Genomic DNA, 20277 nt, shown 5'->3' on the forward strand with positions numbered 1-20277 from the left:
AGTGACCAGATGAATCCCCACCACCTTCTGCCCCTCTCCTCTCTTCCAGGTCACTCCAAGATGATTTCTTGCTGGAGTTCTTGCCTATTTGGAAGAAGAGATAGGGGGAGGTGATTTGGTGTCACCTGTCATTCAATCTTCAGGGTAAAGTTCTGCTTGAACTTGAGAATACAAAGGATAACAGTCATAGCCTCATTATGGAGCTTAATATGTGACCTTGAACAAATTCCTTCAATCTGCTGTAATGAAAAGATATTAGTCATGAGATAAGAAGAAGAGGTTAATTAATTTATGGACATAGGAGTTTTTGGAATTTTTTACAAAGGCCCTAATAATTGTTTTGAAAAGAACAGTCACACACATTTTTCTGAGTTACAGAGGCTATTTTAAGGAAGGCGGCTACACATGTATTACCTCAAATGAACTCATGAGATAATAACTTTATGCTTTGGGTTTGGACTCATTTCTGCTTTACTTTTGAAGCCTAAAAAGAAGACAAATCTCTCTGTGGTTCTATATCCTCACAATATCAGGGATCTTTGGTTCTACCCTGAAGCTTGAACTACAATAGAAAAGTGTTCATTATCAGAAGGAGCTAAAATGATCAGATGGAGAAGGAAATGGCAATCCACTACAGTATTCTTGCCTTGAGAATCCCAGGGACAGGGGAGCCTGGTGGGCTGCCATCTATGGTATCGCACAGAGTCGGACACGACTGAAGCAACGTAGCAGCAGCAGCAAAATGATCAGAATCACCCCAGAAAGAGTGGAGAGTCAAGTTAAGATTTTGAACATATTTTAAAGGGAGAGATGAGATGTGGAAAACAGAATGTTTCATAAAAGTCTCTAATAAAAGCAGTGGGGTATATATTGTGATTTTATTTGATGGAAGAGTTTATGAGTTATAGAAGGGCAGAAGTTCTTAACCTCTATGAACCCCTTCAGCAGGCTTGTGAAACCCATGGATTCCTCCATAGAATAATATTTTAAATGTACAAAATAAAATATGTAAGATTACTTGGTAGCAAATTTAAGCCCCCTTCTGAATTCGAAATTCCAGAGTACCCCAATTATTCTAGACTCAGGCGAACAGAGGACCAGAAAGTGAAATAATGTAGGGCATACACTTTAGCCTAAAAATAGAAATACTTTTTGACAAGAGAAACTATGTTGTGATCTAATACAATGAAAGAATGTTGTTCTAAGCCAACCCATATTTTAAAAGATTTAATAAAGATGATTTAATCTTGCTTTTGAGTTTTCTTTGGAACAGCAAGTACTTTATGCCCCTGTTGACACAAAGGATTTGTTTCTATTACAAGTAATAAACTCTCTAAATGAAATACCTGAGCAATAATCACATCAGGTTAATAAGTTTTACAATGCATTCATGATCTGCAATGAAAATTTGCTCTTAATAAAAATATTCTTTAAATTCCAAATCATTTGTGCCAATACCCTAGAATACAATTTTGGTTACTGAATTGGAATTCTTATGGCATGGTTTCTTTGGAAAAGAAAAAATTAACTACAATATGAACATGGACATAAATGACTAACTCTTAGCAAGAAATAAAAGGAGAATTACTCAGATTTCTGCTAAAGTCTCTAGCAAGATTATTAGTCTCAAGCCATCAATGTGAATTAACTGTTGTTTTCCTTAATAGGAATGTATTCGAGCTTCTCTGATGGCTCAGCAGTAAAGTATCCTCTTGCAATTCAGGAGACATGGGTTTGATCCCCAGGTTGGGAATATCCCCTGGAGAAAGAAATGGCAACCCACTCCAGTATTCTTGCCTGGGGAATCCCAAGGACAGAGGAACCTGGTGGGCTATAATCAATGGGGTCACAAGAGTTCGACATGACTGAGTAAACTAAATCACCACCACATTCTGTCTCCTACTGCTTGCCTTCTAGCCTCAGGTGTGAATATCTGAATCAGTGCTTGAAACAGCAATTACAAGTGGAAGAAATCAGGAGATGATGGGTTATTTCCCTTTCCCAAATGCAAACTTCCTTCAAACCTGAGATTCTCATCTCATTAGCTTTGCTTTTGTTCTAAGAAATGCTCTGAAAGACTCTTCTTCATGTGAGAGCAAAAAGCAGAGGTGTCAAAAAAAAAAAAAATCTGGTACTACTTTTAGATACTCTGTGTCTGAAATTCCCAAATAAATCTTTATGACTTGAAAAATGCCCTAAGTGCTTCCAACTACTTGTTTCTGAGCACTGCTAACTCTCCTGCATCTTTTCCTGGAGGCCATAACAGAAAAAGATTTTTAGAACTCATGCCCAAATTGAGACAGGAGGGAAGAGGGCAGGGCACAACCTTTAAAAGAATGACAAGGCCATTGAGGGTATGATAAAGGCTGGTTAGAACAGATTAGGCCCAAAATGGCACAAGACTGACTTTCAGTGAACCTTCAGTTCAGTTCAGTTCAGTCGCGTCCAACTCTTTGTGACCCCATGAATCACAGCATGCCAGGCCTCCCTGTCCATCACCAACTCCCAGAGTTCACTCAAACTCATGTCCATCGAGCTGGTGATGCCATCCAGCCATCTCATCCTCTGTCGTCCCCATCTCCTCCCGCCCCCAATCCCTCCCAGCATCAGAGTCTTTTCCAATGAGTCAACTCGTCGTATGAGTTGGCCAAAGTATTGGAGTTTCAGTTTTAGCATTAGTCCTTCCAATGAACACCCAGGATTGATCTCCTCTGAAATGGACTGGTTGGATCTCCTTGCAGTCCAAGGGACTCTCAAAAGTCTTCTCCAGCACCACAGTGCAAAAGCATCAATTCCTCAGCAATCAGCTTTCTTCACAGTCCAACTCTCACATCCATACATGAGCACAGGAAAAACCATAGCCTTGACCTCATTATATGCTCATTATATTAGCATGTGCAAAATGACACACCCATAGGCATCATGACAGTTCTGAGGCTAACCATGAAAGGTCAGAGTGGGCAGTGGCTCAGTTCCTGGAAATCTCAGTCCCCTTCTCCAAAATAGTTGGAATAATTCTCCCACTTATTAGCCTATGAAATTATCCAGCTCATACAAACTAATGACCCCATATTTGGGGGCCTCTCGCCTTCTGCAATGGCCTGAACTCTGTCTGTGGAGTATGTTTCTCCCTAAATAAACCTGCTTTCCTATTTATTTTTCAGAGCAGATTCCTCTTGCCCACCCTCTTGTATCCTTCACAAGTGTCCTATATTAATAAACCTCCTTCTTGCCTGTCACTTTGCCTCTTGCTGAATTTTTTCTGCAGCAAGACAAAAGTAACCTGAGGTTCATTAAGTCCTGTGACCAGGTGTGTAGTTTCAGCTGGGAGACTGTGGGTTCAAGGCCCCTCTTAAGCCAGAAATTGTGGGTTCAAGTACCAACTGAAGTGCAGCTGGATTGGAGTCCCACCCAAAGGAGTGAGGTTAGAAGACTGTGGGTCTGAGTCCCAAACTGAGGTGTGTGATTGCAAAGTGATGGATTGTTCTGCAAAAACGTGATGGTTTCAGGACATACAGGCTTTTCTGTGGCAAGCTAGTGACCCTAGCTTTGTTAGTACTTAGCCTACCAACTAGATATAGCTTGACACAGATGAAGAAACACAGTCCAAGACTTTTCCTGTATATTCAACTTTGTTTTAAAGTTCTTTCGCTCTCCTCCTTAGAAACATGAATGTACCCCTGCATCATTTTCAGACAAGTGGTGCTAATGGTAAAGAACCTGCCTGTCAATCAGGAGACAAAGGAGATGCAGGTTTGAATCTGGTTGGGATAATCCTCTGGAGGAGGGTATGGCAACCCAGTTCAGTATTCTTGTCTGGAGAACCCCACGGACAGGGAGGCTGGTGAACTACTCTTGGCACAAAGAGTCAGACAACACTGAGCAACTTAGCACTCAGCACGACTTCAAGGGATAGAAGGAAAAAATACGAGATGTCATGTCTTCCCTCCAAGAGCTTACAATCCAGTAACCACATTCTGGTTAATAAACCAGTAAACACTCAAAAGCAATACACTGTTTCATTAAGGACTAAGTAGGAATTTCCCAGGTTGGTAGGTGCCCAGTATGCTATGGGAGATCAGTGGAGAAATAACTCCAGAAAGAATGAAGGGACGGAGCCAAAGCAAAACAAATACCCAGTTGTGGATGTGACTGGTGATAGAAGCAAGATCTGATGCTGTCAAGAGCAATATTGCATAGGAACCTGGAATGTTAGGTCCATGAATCAAGGCAAATTGGAAGTGGTCAAACAGGAGATGACAAGAGTGAACGTCGACATTCTAGGAATCAGTGAATTAAAATGGACTGGAATGGGTGAATTTAACTCAGATGACCATTATATCTACTACTGTGGGCAGGAATCCCTTAGAAAAAACGGAGTAGCCATCATGGTCAACAAGAGAGTCCGAAATGCAGTACTTGGATGCAATCTCAAAAACAACAGAATGATTTCTGTTTGTTTCCAAGGCAAACCATTCAATATTACAGTAATACAAGTCTATGCCCCAAACAGTAATGCTGAAGAAGCCGAAGTTGAACGGTTCTATGAAGACCTACAAGACCTTTTAGAACTAACACCCAAAAAAGATGTCCTTTTCATTCTACGGGACTGGAATGCAAAAGTAGGAAGTCAAGAAACACCTGGAGTAACAGGCAAATTTGGCCTTGGAGCACGGAATGAAGCAGGGCAAAGGCTAATAGAGTTTTGCCAAGAGAACACACTGGTCATAGCAAACACCCTCTTCCAACAACACAAGAGAAGACTCTACACATGGACATCACCAGATGGTCAACACCGAAATCAGATTGATTATATTCTTTGCAGCCAAAGATGGAGAAGCTGTATACAGTTAGCAAAAACAAGACCAGGAGCTGACTGTGGCTCAGATCATGAACTCCTTATTGCCAAATTCAGACTTAAATGGAAGAAAGTAGGGAAAACCACTAGACCATTCAGATATGACCTAAATCAAATCCCTTATAATTATACAGTGGAAGTGAGGAATAGATTTAAGGGACTAGTTCTGATAGATAGAGTGCCTGATGAACTATGGATGGAGGTTCATGACATTGTACAGGAGACAGGGACCAAGCCCATCCCCATGGAAAAGAAATGCAAAAAAGCGAAATGGCCATCTGAGGAGGTCTTACAAATAGCTGTGAAAAGAAGAGAAGCGAAAAGCAAAGGAGAAAAGGAAAGATATAAGCATCTGAATGCAGAGTTCCAAAGAATAGCTAGGAGAGATAAGAAAGCCTTCCTCAGTGATCAATGCAAAGAAATAGAGGAAAACAACAGAATAGGAAAAACAAGAGATCTCTTCAAGAAAATTAGAGATATCAAGGGAAACTTTCATGCAAAGATGGGCTCGATAAAGGAGAGAAATGGTATGGACCTAACAGAAGCAGAAGATATTAAGAAGAGATGGCAAGAATACACAGAAGAACTGTACAAAAAAGATCTTCACGACGAAGATAATCACGATGGTGTGATCACTCACCTGGAGCCAGACATCTTGGAATGTGAAGTCAAGTGGGCCTTAGAAAGCATCACTACGAACAAAGCTAGTGGAGGTGATGGAATTCCAGTTGAGCTATTTCAAATCCTGAAAGATGATGCTGTGAAAGTGCTGCACTCAATATGCCAGCAAATTTGGAAAACTCAGCAGTGACCACAGGACTGGAAAAGGTCAGTCTTCATTCCAATTCCAAAGAAAGGGAATGCCAAAGAATGCTCAAACTATCGCACAATTGCACTCATCTCACACGCTAGTAAAGGAATGCTCAAAATTCTCCAAGCCAGGCTTCAGCAATACATGAACCGTGAACTCCCAGATGTTCAAGCAGGATTTAGAAAAGTCAGAGGAACCAGAGATCAAATTGCCAACATCCGCTGGATCATGGAGAAAGCAAGAGAGTTCCAGAAAAACATCTATTTCTGCTTCATTGACTATGCCAAAGCCTTTGACTCTGTGGATCACAATAAACTGTGGAAAATTCTGAAAGAGATGGTAATACCAGACCACCTGACCTGCCTCTTGAGAAACCTGTATGCAGGTCAGGAAGCAACAGTCAGAACTGGACATGGAACAACAGACTGGTTCCAAATAGGAAAAGGAGTACGTCAAGGTTGTATATTGTCACCCTGCTTATTTAACTTATATGCAGAGTACATCATGAGGAACGCTGGGCTGGAAGAAGCACAAGCTGGAATCAAGACTGCCGGGAGAAATATCGATAACCTCAGATATGCAGATGACACCACCCTTATGGCAGAAAGTGAAGAGGAACTGAAAAGCCTCTTGATGAAAGTGAAAGAGGAGAGCAAAAACTTTGGCTTGAAGCTCAACATTCAGAAAACAAAGATCATGGCATCTGGTCCCATCACTTCATGGGAAATAGATGGGGAAACAGTGGAAGCAGTGTCAGACTTTATTTTTTGGAGCTCCAAAATCACTGCAGATGCTGATTGCAGCCATGAAATTAAAAGACACTTACTCCTTGGAACGAAAGTTATGACCAACCTAGATAGCCTATTAAAAAGTAGAGACATTACTTTACCAAACAAGGTCCATCTAGTCAAGGCTATGGTTTTTCCCGTGGTCATGTATGGATGTGAGAGTTGGACTGTGAAGAAAGCTGATCGCCGAAGAATTGATGATTTTGAACTGTGGTGCTGGAGAAGACTCTTGAGAGTCCCTTGGACTGCAAGGAGATCCAACCAGTCCATTCTAGAGGAGATCAATCCTGGCTGTTCATTTGAAGGACTGATGCTAAAGCTGAAACTGCAATACTTTGGCCACCTCATGCGACGAGTTGACTCACTGGAAAAGAGTCTGATGCTGGGAGGGATTGGGGGTGGGAGGAGATGGGGACGACAGAGAATGAGATGGCTGGATGGCATCACCGACTCAATGGACATGAGTTTGCGTGAACTCCGGGAGTTGGTGATGGACAGGGAGGCCTGGCATGCTGTGATTCATGGGGTTGCAAAGAGTCGGACACGACTGAGCTACTGAACTGAACTGAAGTTGTTATCACGTGGTAACTTTCATATACATCATATACTACAGGATCCAAAACACATGCCTATGCATTGGCTCCCTTGATACTCACCTATGCTCTGTGATGTAGGACAGGTATTATTATGCCTAGTTCATGGATTTAGAAACAGCTTCAGAGAAAATAAATGACCGAAAATCACATAACCAGTAGGCGGAAGAACTGAGATTAGAACTCAAGTTTTCTAATTTCAAATTCAGGCTCTTTGTAGCCTAGAACTAAACTACTCTACACTAGAAATAACTGGTGGTTCATATGAATAAAGGCCTTGAAGAAATGGAGTGAATTCATAGAGGAGATAAGACTTTCACTGAGCTTTCAAGATAGGAGGGATCTGGGTAGACTAGATGCAAAATGAAAAGAGGTCACAAGTGTTTTCTGTCTCCTGACCTGGGTATGGTGCAGTGGAAAATAAAAATGCACAGAGAGCAAAGTATTGCCTCATGTCACAACTCTTTGTATCCCCAGCAATCTAAATGTATTTCTATATGAATGGTAGCCCTGGAAGAAAAGTCTATAGACTATAATGTAAATGGTTCCCTTGGAGTCATGCAGACACCCTGATGGAGCTGGGTGGCTGATGGAGGACCTTGAAAATCACACTTCCTTTCCTTCCAGGATGCATGATATCATAGCAGAAAGAGAATGGAATTAGGCTTCAGATAGATAGTCCTAAATCTCTGTGATCTAGCCCTAAATCTCTGTGATCTCAATCTCTCAGAATTTGTTTCTTTTTTATAAAAGGAAAATGAAGAGTAGAGCATTTCTAGTCTTTTTTTCATCTTGAAAATGATTTGACTTTTCTGATATGGAAGAAAGTGGGAAGTCATGGTAGATTTGTGACCATGGTTGTCTAGGGAATACTGGTATGGTGGATGTATGTATGTGGAAAAGGCTGGAAGGGGAAAGAACCAGAGGAAGGGCTTCCCAGTAATCTCAGGATGAGGCCATAAGGAATAGATGAGGATGGCAGAAAAGGGAAGGACAACATGAACAGAGGAGCATTTTGAGGGAAAATCCAGGAACTTTCGATCATTGACTCCATGGGGAAATGGTCCCAGAGCATTAGAACTGAGTGACTGGCAGAGTGACTACCCCATGGAAAACAAAGACAAGTCTTCTTGGCATAAGGGGAATAAGAATTCAGCAACAGCTTCTTTGTGCTCAGCTGACAGTGAAGCATCAAAATGGAAAAGTCCAGCACTCATTGGGAAAAAAGGAACAAGAAGTCATGTGAGGTGATGGAACTGGAGATACGTGACGATCGTCAGCTCAAGGGAGACAATTAACATTCCTGAGAAAATAAATATGAAAGCTTTTATCATGCATTAGCAAAAGAGTGTCTTCAGTTTTATAGCTAAAGAAACAAAAGCTAAGAGACAGTAATGAAATGACTTAACCTCTTTTTCAGAACTAGGTGGAATGGAAGCTAGTCATATATTTTAACAAGTAATGTTTAATTAAAAGAAATAAATGTCTACACAGAAGACAAATACAGAGCCTTTGACCCTCTGAAATATTTCTTTCCAGATTCAAATTTATTCTCTTAGTCAAGTTTATCACCTGACCATTTTGTCCTGTGTCAATTTAGCTAAGCTGGAACTACATTTCCCAGAATTCCCTTCCCCATGTAGTTCTGGGTGAGGGTTGGCCAAAAGAGAAATTTGCCTGAGACTTGGAAGGCCAAAGTGACACTCAGCCCTGTGCTTGGGGGGTTGGCACCCTGGACATCAGTGCAGGATGTATAAGTTGTTGTGATATGCTGGTTGTCCTTGTTGGCATGGAGGAGCAGCCAGTACATCCAGATGTCCTCCAACTTCTCCAAGTACCAGGCCAGGCACATGGGAGGGCTCTGTGGAAAAGGACACCGGTTTTCCGCAGGTGGCCTGCATTATCAGAATTGACGTGGTGAGACAGATGTGGGTTCCCATTTCTCCTTAGGGATTCCTGCTTGTCCTAGCAGGGTCCCTGGTCTTTGCTGCCCCTGCTCCAAGTCCAGCTTTTCCTCCCACCTGCCCTGCTGACCTGCAGAATCTTCAGGCTGCATCCAGATGCAGAGGGCACAGGCTTCCCAGACTCCACCAGCTTTCCTCTGAGGCCCTGATGAGTGACCTTCTCTCTTTCCTCTAACTGTCCCTTCCAGATCTGTGCTTTCTCAGCAGCTCCCACAATTATGTGGTGTCTAATCCCTGCAGAAAATTCCTTATCTCATATCACTCATAGTGGTTCTACTTTTCTTATAGAATTTCTCACAATGTCTTCTTAACAGGCCTTTGTATAGCAAGCCTCCTTTTAATTGCCTGTACTTGTGCATTTCACTTATTCTCAAGGGATCATCAGGTATCAGAAAAGGATGATGAAATTTTTATATGCATCTTCTGTTCTGTTCTGTTCTGTTCCGTCGCTCAGTCGTGTCCGACTCTATGCGACCCCGTGGACTGTAGCCTACCAGGCTTCTCCGTCCATGGGATTCTCCAGGCAAGAATACTGGAGTGGGTTACCGTTTCCTTCTCCAGGGGATCTTCCCGACCCAGGGATCGAACCCGGGTCTCCCGCATTGGAGGCAGACACTTTAACCTCTGAGCCACCAGGGAATATGCATCTTAATATTTCTAAATAGGCATCATGATAGACCAGGAACCAATATCAAAGTTTGGGCTACCATGAGGTTTAGGGACACTATCTATTGGCTACTGGTGACTGAGCTGGAAACCTCCATAGCGCCCCAAACTACCCAAGTCCAGCTGTTAACTGAGAGAGAAAGAAACACCTATCTCATTTAAGCTACTTTTATTTTGGTCTTTGTTGGAGCTGAGCTTGCATTTCAACCAATATACATGCTAAACATATCTTAATTGTTTAGTTATTCAAGTAAATGCATGTCAAAACCTTCTGCATTTCATCATTATTTTCCTTCTCTTTTATCCCACAGTTCAATCTTATAAAAAATGTATATGCTCACTTACCTAGCAGAGCTTCAGAAAAAGAGACTACCTCTATCTTGCATAAAATGCAGTGGGTCATTTAATGACTTGATGCAATGGACAATAATATGCAATTTTCATTTATTCCTATTTCTAATACATCTTCAAGGAGAGGACTGAACTAGCAATTAATGATTACCATCAGGACCAATACAGTTCTGTCTGTTTGTCTTGTCCATTTCATAAACAAGACATGTTTTCATGTGAGCAAGTCACTTAATTTCTCTGAGATTCAGTGTCTTCATTTATAAAATCTGGTGAATGTTTTTCTTCCCAGGCTTGTTGTAAAACCTCCAAAACATGTAAAAAATTCCTAGAGCAGTGTTTGACATAATATTAGTTGACTCTGAAGTTTAAGTTTTATATATATATATATATATTTAAAATGAGTATAGAATAATATCTGAGGAATTCTAGAAGGTAAATAATAAACAGCCTCCAATAATTTTCCCCAAAATTGGACTGAACTTCCTAAAATGGGAACTCTTGCTCTAATACAGTAATGTATCAAATGATATATGTGTAACTGAAGAATTACTGCACTTTATAAAGTTAACCAAAAACTAAAGAGAAGAGTAGCATGTGCTCAGGAGCATTCTTATAATGAACAGGTTGGCTCTGGAAGTTTAAAATCAATGTTTCTCATATTATAATATGTAGCTTGTATTAACCTCTGCCAATCTGAGAGGTTCTAAAACAAACAAAAAAAGGCATTCTTTTCTTAGATTCTTAGTTGATCTATGATATTTCAAAAGACTGGATCAGGAAAACTGATGGAAGAGAAATATTTTTAGTTTTATGATAAATATATAGGTGAAAAGGGGCTTCCCTGGTGGCTCAGACAGTAAAGAATCTGCTTGCAATGAGGTAGACCTGAGATAGATCCCTGTATTGGGAAGATCCCCTGGAGGAGGGCATGGCGACTCACTCCAGTATTCTTGCCTAGAGAATCACCATGGACAGAGGAAGCTGGCAGGTTACAGTCCGTGGGGTTGCAGAGTCGGACAAGACTAAGCAACTAAGCACAGAGGGGAAAAAAGATGCCAGCAAAGGAAATCAATGAAGCAATAAATACCACCTCAAGTTTATCAAGTGAGCAGAGATTATTGTACTTATTGATATAGAAAGGTCCACAGACAAGGCTAAGTTGTTCCTTGGTAAAAGCTAGCACTCATATCTTGCTCTTCCAGTAGACTTTAAAGAGTTTCTGAAAATAATTTTTAAAAGGTGCTTACTCATTTATTTCATTAGCTATATGTATCAGAGTTGACACGTAAGCATTGTTATTGCTGCATTTTATGGCTCCCCAAAATTCATATATTGAAACCCTAAACCCCATTGTGATGATATTTGGAATGGGGCCTTTGGGAAGTAATTAGGTCATAAGGGTGAAGTTTCCATGATGGAATTAGTACCCTTATAATAAGAGACATAAAAGATATAGCTACTTCTCTCCTTTCTCAGACTCTACAACAGCAAGAAATCTGCCTCTAAAAGAGGGAGCTGCCAAGAACTGATCTCCTAACTCCTTGATCTTGAACTTCCCAGCCTCTGGACTGTGAGAAATTAATGTTTGTTCTCTAAGCCATGGCAACCCAAGCTGGTTAAAACAAGCGTCTCACAGGTACACACCCAAGTAATTGAATTCTGAAATAATGGTAGAAACTTGTTTCCAGGAAACTGTTCGCTAATGGTATTCATCATTTTCAGCCTTAAGAAGCAGTATCAGGGTCTAGGAATCTGTCAGAGAGATCAGGGGTTGATGGTACTGTAGGGTTTCCTCTGTCTTCCCAAGCACAGTCCTTTATGGGGAAATCTGCCTACCCATATTGCAAAACAAATGGCCAGCTTCAGGACATCAATGCTTTAGATCATGCGATCCAATCTAGCCATCGCTGCTTATACTAGAACAACCACTTATGACTCGGCATAGCAAAGAGCAGTGTAGATCAGATTCCTTCTCTGGAATCTGAATGAATCAGTATCTAGAGACTGACCTCACAAAGAAGTAGGAGTAGAAGCAAAAAGATGAGGAGGCAGAGAATTGAAGGAAAGGCCACATTGGCCTAGTGCAAGTCCAGTCATTAACGAACTCAGATTAAGCAGGCCAAACCTGCTAATTGCTGAACAGAATGAAGCAGACACAGGGAGCATAGCTCAATCCATTCAACCGAAACCTCCTTGAAGACAGGACAATATCTGTCTTGCTCATTACTGTTTCCCTATCATTGAGCATAGTTCCTGGCTATTAAAACAATTAGTCACTCAATCTACATTATTTCAATGAAGAGCTAACAGTGGATCACTAGGTCAAGCCCTTTTCCAGAAACACTATCCAGTGTCTGGCAGCTGCACATGTTCATGAAATTCCTTCTCCTCCAACACAGCCTACATCTTCTTATTATTCCTGAGCTTCCAGCACTTTCCTTTTGTGGAGCAAATCTATCTGCTCCTTGATCATTATAAATAAACATTTCAATATCAGCTCTGTAAATGAGGAAAGAAAGAGGGATGGGGAAGAATGAGAAGGGACAGAGAGAGATGCAGATGGAAACTAAGGGTGGTAGTGAAAGACTGCCCTTGATTTTTAAGCCCATCATTTTCCAATGAGGTGCAAAAAAAAAAAAAAAAGAGCTTTCACAACTTCTCTACAGAGAGGTTTAGAGTTTGGATGAGAAGCTAAAATATTAAAGAACTGCAACAACCAACCTATTCTAGCAAACTCTAGATAAAGTTTGCTCAAGAGAAGTAATTAAACTTTGTCATTGCAATAGACCAACTATATCAAATAAAACAGTCTTGTAGCTACCTCCCTGTAGACTGTTTGCACTGTTTCAGTGGGAATACATGGACTCTCATTCACCCATCTGACAGAGTCAAGTGTCCTGGGAGGTTATTCTAGTGATCAAATATCATCCTTCCCCAAATAATGCCTTCTTAATTCCCTTCTTCACTATTACTGGAATGCATCCATTATTGTGCCTTTGAAAAAAATCTAAACACAATTTTTTTCTTCCACCTTAAAAAAAATTAGAGAATTATACAGAAGAAAATGTCCCAGTAAACTTGCTGATGCTGCTAAGTCACTTCAGTCGTGTCCAACTCTGTGTGACCCCATAGATGGAAGCCCACCAGGCTCCCCCGTCCCTGGGATTCTCCAGGCAAGAACACTGGAGTGGGTTGCCATTTCCTTCTCCAATGTGTGAAAGTGGAAAGTGAAAAGTGAAAGTGAAGTCGCTCAGTCGTGTCCGACCCTTAGCGACCCCACGGACTGCAGCCTACCAGGCTCCTCAATCCATGGGATTTTCTAGGCAATAGTACTGGAGTGGCTTGCCATTGCCTTCTCCCCCAGTAAACTTAGACTTCATAAAACAATATATTCTCTTGAGCAACATATCTTTTGAGGTCTGATTCCTTCCCAATTAATTAATAGTAAAGCATCTTCATGTGACAGATAATGGGAAGCTCCTCACTGGTTGACTACTAGCCCTGCACATTTCACAAAGCAGATATAAGACAGGTGCATTTTCCTTATTACCAGAAACATGAGGTGGTCAATACTATTCCTGGCTTGTTTCTAGTATTTCCATGTATGACGTATTATAGCAGTAGGATGTTCTGACTGGTCAAAAGTAATTGGTAACATTCATAAGGCGAGAGAGGAAAGGAATAAAAACTAAAATACTTACTTGGTCCTAGACCAATTGAAAAGGCAGCAACGTAAACAAGCAAACTGGCTAAAGAAAGCCATTTCAAAAAAGTGGGGACATCTGCAGAGTCTGTGACGATCTGGTATTCAGTTTGGCTTAGTCCAGCATTTGGTAAGGAAGCCAGGGTTGTTTCTCCTCTCCCATCTATGTCATTTCTCGTGGACCTCGGTGAGCTTCTGCTGTGGAAAGTCATCCCTTTAAAGGATTCTCTAAGAGTGTAATTGCTGGCTGACAAGTTACCTGGTCCATAAAACACAGACTCATCCAAGGACTGGTTGATAGGACTATGGTTTCTGCAGATACTGGTGAAGTTCATGTGGATGTTGAGATTCACGATGCCCATGGTCACCAACGAAGCTGCCATCACAGAGGAACCGATACACAGGAAGGTTTTGCTCCCAACCTGGTCTACGAGAAGAGTGGCTGGGATGGTGCTGATGACCTTGACGACCCCAACCCCTGTTGAGGCGAGGCTAGCTGCCTCATTGCTTTGGAAGCCAACAGACTTCAAAACAGTAGATGCATAGAATAATATGTTTGGCTGGCCAGTGATCTGTACAAAAAATACCAGCGTTAAGCCTATCATGATTCGGGTCCTCATGTTGTCTTTTGAACGAAACAGATCCCAAAAACTGTATTGATATTCATCTTTCAGGGAAGACTTTATCACAGTGAGTTCATCCGTTGTATCCGAGATAGCTCTCAGCTTTCCAAGAACCTTACTAGCAGCTTCCTCATGTCCCTTCATCACCAGAAATCGAGGACTTGGAGGAAGAAAGTACATTGCAATAGCTTGCAAAACTCCCAAGGGAATAACAAGGCCGAACATGTATTTCCAGCCATGGGAAATGTTGGCAAATGCATAATTTGAAATGTAGGCAAAAAGAATGCCGATGACAATCATCAGCTCGTTCAGTGACACGAGAAGGCCTCTTCTGTGTTGGGGAGCAATTTCTGCGATGTAGACACAAGTGGCGGTGGAGGAGAGTGAAATGAAAACTCCAATAGCAATGCGCCCCCCTATAAGAGTGGTGTAAGATAAACTGATAATCAAGACCAGGCTCCCAAGTCCGAGAAGGCAGGAGGACAAAATGATGGCGGCCCTTCTCCCGTACCTGTCAATCAGGACCCCTCCGATTAGAGAGGCCAGGAGGGCCCCGATAAGCAGGGAGCTCACCACCATTTCCTGCTCATGGCAGGTCAGGACTAACAAGGTTCTTATTTGCAGAAGAGCCCCAGAGATGATCCCAAGTTCATAGCCCACCAGGAAGCCACTGACAGCAGCTGTGACAGACGACAGGAGAGTATACATGCCACAACCTACAGGCAGAGAGAAGAAACAGGTCAGTTCTGAATCGCATCTGGTGGAGACTCAACCTTGTCTAAGTACATTTCCATAGCACTGATTATAAACACATATATGTGAAAGTCGCTCAGTCATGTCTGACTCTTTGCAACCCCATGGACTATACAGTCCATGGAATTGTCCAGGCCAGAATACTGGAGTGGGTAGCTGTTCCCTTCTTCAAAGGATCTTCCCAACCCAGGGATCAAACCCAGGTCTTCCGCATTGCAGGCGGATTCTTTACCAGCTGAGCAACTAGGGAGAACCATAAACACATATAATTATAGTCAAATAATACACTAACCAAAACATGATTAGATAGAGAAGGAAAAGTCTTTTTTCTTTCATTTTTGGGGAGGAGGGAGTGAAGACATTTACATGATTTTTGTTTTTGTGTGTCTGTGTGATGTGATGTTGGTTTTCGTTTTGAACAGACCCATATGTGAGATAAACAGATGACAGATGATGGGGACTGAACAATCAAGAACACAGTTTTGTTCCTGCCTTGGTGTTGGATAGGAAATTCAGAAAGCCTGGCTCCTCAGGTCCTGCTGTCTAAGGCAAACCCTTGAGGGTAGGATACAGAGAGAAGCAGTCTCTGGAAGGGCCTCAGTCTGCCCAGCGTGGAATCTGGGGAAAAATGAAGCACAGCGTCCAGGAAACCTGCCCTCCTTTCTCCTTGGCCAAAATCCAGCCACCCCCAGCTTTGCTGAAACACAGGAGGGTGATGGGGAAGACCAGGGTGTGAGTGCGTTCACAAAGTCGGGGCTGGGTCAGAAAGAAGGGGTGGGGAAGAAGAACAAAGGGGGCTTTGTATTGTTCTATTCTTTTGAGGTTAACATCTGAGGGAAAATGGCAAAATGTTAATGTTGCTGTGTCACTAAGTCATGTCTGACTCTTTGTGACCCCATGGACTGAAGCACACCAGGCTTGTCTATCCTCCACTATCTCCCAGAGTTTGCTCAAATTCATTTTAACAGGTAAAATGCTAAGTCATTAATTTTCAGTGGCAGGTACACGGGTTTTTGTTACATGTTTGTAATTTACTTTGGGCATCTGATGCAAAGAGCCAATTCATTGGAAAAGATCCTGATGCTGGGAAAGATTAAAGGCAAACGGAGAAGGGGGCGGCAGAAGATGAGGTGGTTAGATAGCATCACTGACTCAATGGGTGTGAATTTGAGCAAACTGTGAGATACAGCAGAGGACAGGGAAACCTGCCATGCTGCAGATCATGGGGTTACAAAGAGCTGAACGTGACTTAGTGACTGAACAACAACTTGTCACAACAGAAAGGAAACAAACAAACAAAAAAGACAAAAAGTCAGGAAAGAGTATTGCAGGCAGAGGAAGCAATAGCTTCCAAAGTCTGGGCACAGGGAAGCTTAGGTCATGTTTTAGGAACTATCAGATGCCAGGATGTATGGGGTACAGCCTGAGCTTGGATAGGGAACCAGAGGGGGTGTGTGTCAGTGAATATGTGTAAGTACAGAGGGCAGGCAGACTTCATGCTGGGCCTGGCAGATCACAGTGACAATTTTTATTGTATTCCCAGTACAGAGGGTGCATGCCTACTGACCAGTAAAAGGGTCAGTAAAAGCTTCTTGCTTTTGTGTGGCGACTAGTTCTTCAAGGGGTAAGACTTGTAGCAGGGGAGGTTAGTTTGTAACCTTAGTGTTGATAGGAAACAGTGCTAGCTTGCATTTGCTTGCATTTGGGTGTGGGGAATGGAATTGATGACAAGCAGACAAATTCAAGAGTTAATATGAAGGTAAAAACGATGACATTTGCTCACAAATTGGTGTTGGAGGGTAAGGAAGTGGATCAGAACCCAAGATAGCTCCCTGGTTTGAGCAGTCAGTTGGGTGATTTTATAATAGTACCCTGTACACCAGCTTACATATTATACTATAGAGGCAATAGACTGACCTAGAGAAGGCTAGGGGACCTGGCTGTGGGTGGGGGTGCAAGGAGAAGTGGAAATCAGAAGTTCCACGTTAGACTTGCTAAAATGTTTGTTTTCCTTGTAAGATGTTCAGATTAAAATATCAGGTAGCAGACTGAGTATACATATTTGGAATTTAAGAGACAAGTCAAGCCTGAAGAGATGTGTTGGGGATTCAGCAATGTGTATGTGATACTTAAAGCCATGGGAAGGGGTGAGATCACTTTGGGAGACAGAACAGAGGAGCAGAAGAGACAGGACGAAAGACGAGGATATAGGGAAGACCAACATTCAGAAGAGAAGACAACAGCAAAGACAACGGAGAAGCAGCAGAACTGAGGTAGGTGTGAAATGGACTAGAAACGTATACTTGGACACACAGTTATCACAGGCTGAGCTCGGGCTGAGATTGTGCCAATCTGGGGTAGCAGATGTGGTTTTAAAATGCTGTTTAGCTTTAGTGAAAGGAGCAGGTCAAATAAAGGTGATCTGAAACCACTTCCCCTGCTACAAGTATCCAAGGTATTTTACGTCTCTGGGATCCTGATGGCACAAGGAAAATGAGAGACTCCAAAAATAAAATTTAAAAAGCATCAATTATTTAGATGGAGGAGCAAATAAAAATGCAATAATCCACAATAAAATACAGTTGATGTATGAGCATTGTGAACACAAACCATTAAAATGAAACTACATCAGCAAGTTACCCAGCTAATCGGAAAACAGATATGTAAAATCCCTACACAGCAGGTGTTGTCTCTTTATATGTAACACAATGAAACAAAACAAATGTGGTTCTTGCCCCCCAAGAAACTTAACATTCTAATGATATCTCTATTATTTATCATGTCTCTTTTCATTTTCATGTGCAAAATCACTTTACAGCACTCTCGTGCCCTCAATTTCCACATAAATTATTTTCCCACATAATCTAAAAATTCTCAGCAACAAGTTCTTCTACCAAAAGGAGATTTGGGTCAGATTTTCATATTCAGATAAGGATGTTGTATTGCTTTGTATCTCTTCTTGTCATTGTTCATTTTATCGAAGTCTGATGTGTTGATTAGGGTGTGTGTTTTGGCGATTCATCTCCAATATTCAGACTAGAAAAATAAGTGATTCTGGAGAGTGATGCAGCTGGGGAACGGGTTGCATGAGGCCCCTCAGGGGGGATTTAGAGGGACAGAGGGCCGCATGAAAGTACTGAGTCAAGGACTTGGGGGAAGAGATGCCAGAGCTGTGTGAGCAGCAGCAGATGTCTTTGCCACATTGTCCGTCTCCTTCCCCTTCCTTAGTTTCTCCCTCTTGTTGGCTGGGAAATAGTGCTTCCCTACAGAAAGAAAGACCCTTTGAGATACATCAAGATACTCCCTGATGCTCTATTATTCTACTTCAGAGAGAGCTGAGATGGTGGATTAAGGCGGAAAGCGAATGGAGGAGGGTACAAGTCCCAGGCCCAGCTTCTTGTGGTCTGAGGGGAAAAGCTCCTGACAGAACAGACACGTAGCCTTTTCTTCAGCTTTCTGGACTTAACTTCACATGCCTAGTTCTTTTATTCAGGGTTCATAGGACACTGACAGACTGGGGTGTGTGCAAAGGGTCTAGAAACCATCCCAGTTTTTCAACGGCTCTCTTGATATCCAGCAGCTAGTGCTGAGGACAGTTCTTCAGAGATATAATAAAACTGTCTCCATATGAACTGATAAAAAATTATCTGTACAAAATTGCAAGTTTTGAAAAATTATATATCACAATATTATCTATCTATTGATCTATCTTTTCATACTGTTCATGGGGTTCTTAGGGCAAGAATACTAAGGTGCTCTGACATTTCCATCTCCAGTGGACCATGTTTCGTCAGGCCCTCGCTAGCAGGGACATGCCCTTCAACCACTCAGCCTAGCTGGATGACATGCCCTGGGCCCTGGCTGTCCCACCAAAGAAGTGATGCTTTTGAACTCTGGTGTTGGAGAAGATACTTGAGAGTCCCTTGGACTGCAAGGAGATCCAACCAGTCCATCCTAAAGGAAATCAGTCCTGAATATTCACTGGAAGGACTGATGCTGAAGCTGAAACTCCAATACTTTGGCCACCTGATGCAAAGAACTTACTCATTGGAAAAGACCATGATGCTGGGAAAGATTGAAAGCTGGAGGAGAAGGGGATGACAGAGGATGAGATGCTTGGATGGCATCACCAACTCGATGGACATGAGTTTGAGCAAGCTCTGGGAGTTGGTGATAGACAGAGAAGCCTGGCATGCTGCAGTCCATGGGGTCGAAAAAAGTTGGAGACACTTAGTGACTGAACAGTCACCTATTTATCTAGGCAATTTGCCCTCAACAGCTGCATCCCCGGCTTCCATGTTGGCTCAGTGGTAAAGAATCTGCCTGCCAATGCAGGAGACACAGGTTCAATCCTTGATCCAGGAAGATCCCACATGCCGTGGAGCAACTAAACTTGTGTGCCACACTTATTGATCCTGTGTTCTAGAGCCTGGGAGCTGCAACTATTGAAGCCCGCACACCCTCTCTGCAACCAGAAGCCATTGCAACGAGAAGCCCGAGCACTGCAACGAGAGAGTAGCCCCTGCTCACCACAACTAGAGAAAAGCCCCTGAGCAATGAAGACCCAGCACAGCCATAAATAAATAAATTAATTTAAAAAATTTTTTTGCACTTCATGACCCTATTCTCACATGGGTGAGGGGATACCAACATAGGTTATATGCTACAGAATTAAGCTAAGGTCTTTATTGTCTGAATTTTATTGGAAGAGTATATCTTCCCTGTTATATGCTTTAAGGGCTACTGCTCCAAACTAGTTTCCCATTCATCTCACTGCTGCTTATTACTGTTGAGGTCCATTATGGCCCTCAAGCTGCCCATTCAAGATGTGGAATTTTAATTTAGGGTAGAAGACTAGTCCCCAAGTCTTCTAAGATCTCAACCCTATGACACCTTAGGACTTCTCCCACAGGAAATTTTCCCGGTGCTGCTTTACCATATAAATAAAATGAAAAAAGACATAGAGTGATTTTTTTTTTTCTGTATCTACCTTTTGGTTGCTGATGATAGAAGCAGGATGCTACCCTATGGATGCCAGAAAGCAGAGATGACTTTCCCAAATCTGACAGAGACCAAGAGGAAAGAGAAAGAATGGCTGCTTAATCATGAATGGCAGTCTGGGGCAGGACAGAGTCTGGGGTGGACAGAGGAGAAGCAGCCAGCGCTG

General features: G+C 42.2%; 1 protein-coding gene across 2 annotated transcripts in view; it reads right to left on the minus strand.

Moving 5' to 3' along the window:
* The window catches only part of SLC2A12 (solute carrier family 2 member 12), a 76524-nt gene that overhangs the window by 36165 nt on the left and 20082 nt on the right, over positions 1 to 20277 (minus strand). For both annotated transcript variants that reach the window (XM_055432889.2, XM_055432887.2), the window contains one exon: positions 13733 to 15073. In XM_055432889.2, coding sequence (XP_055288864.1) covers positions 13733 to 15073 — 1341 coding nt within the window. The remainder of the gene's footprint in view (positions 1 to 13732; positions 15074 to 20277) is intronic.

This window comes from Moschus berezovskii, chromosome 10, assembly GCF_049115385.1.
Source record: "Moschus berezovskii isolate FMDL1 chromosome 10, NW_MosBer_1.0, whole genome shotgun sequence".
In the NCBI taxonomy this organism is placed as follows: domain Eukaryota; kingdom Metazoa; phylum Chordata; class Mammalia; order Artiodactyla; family Moschidae; genus Moschus; species Moschus berezovskii.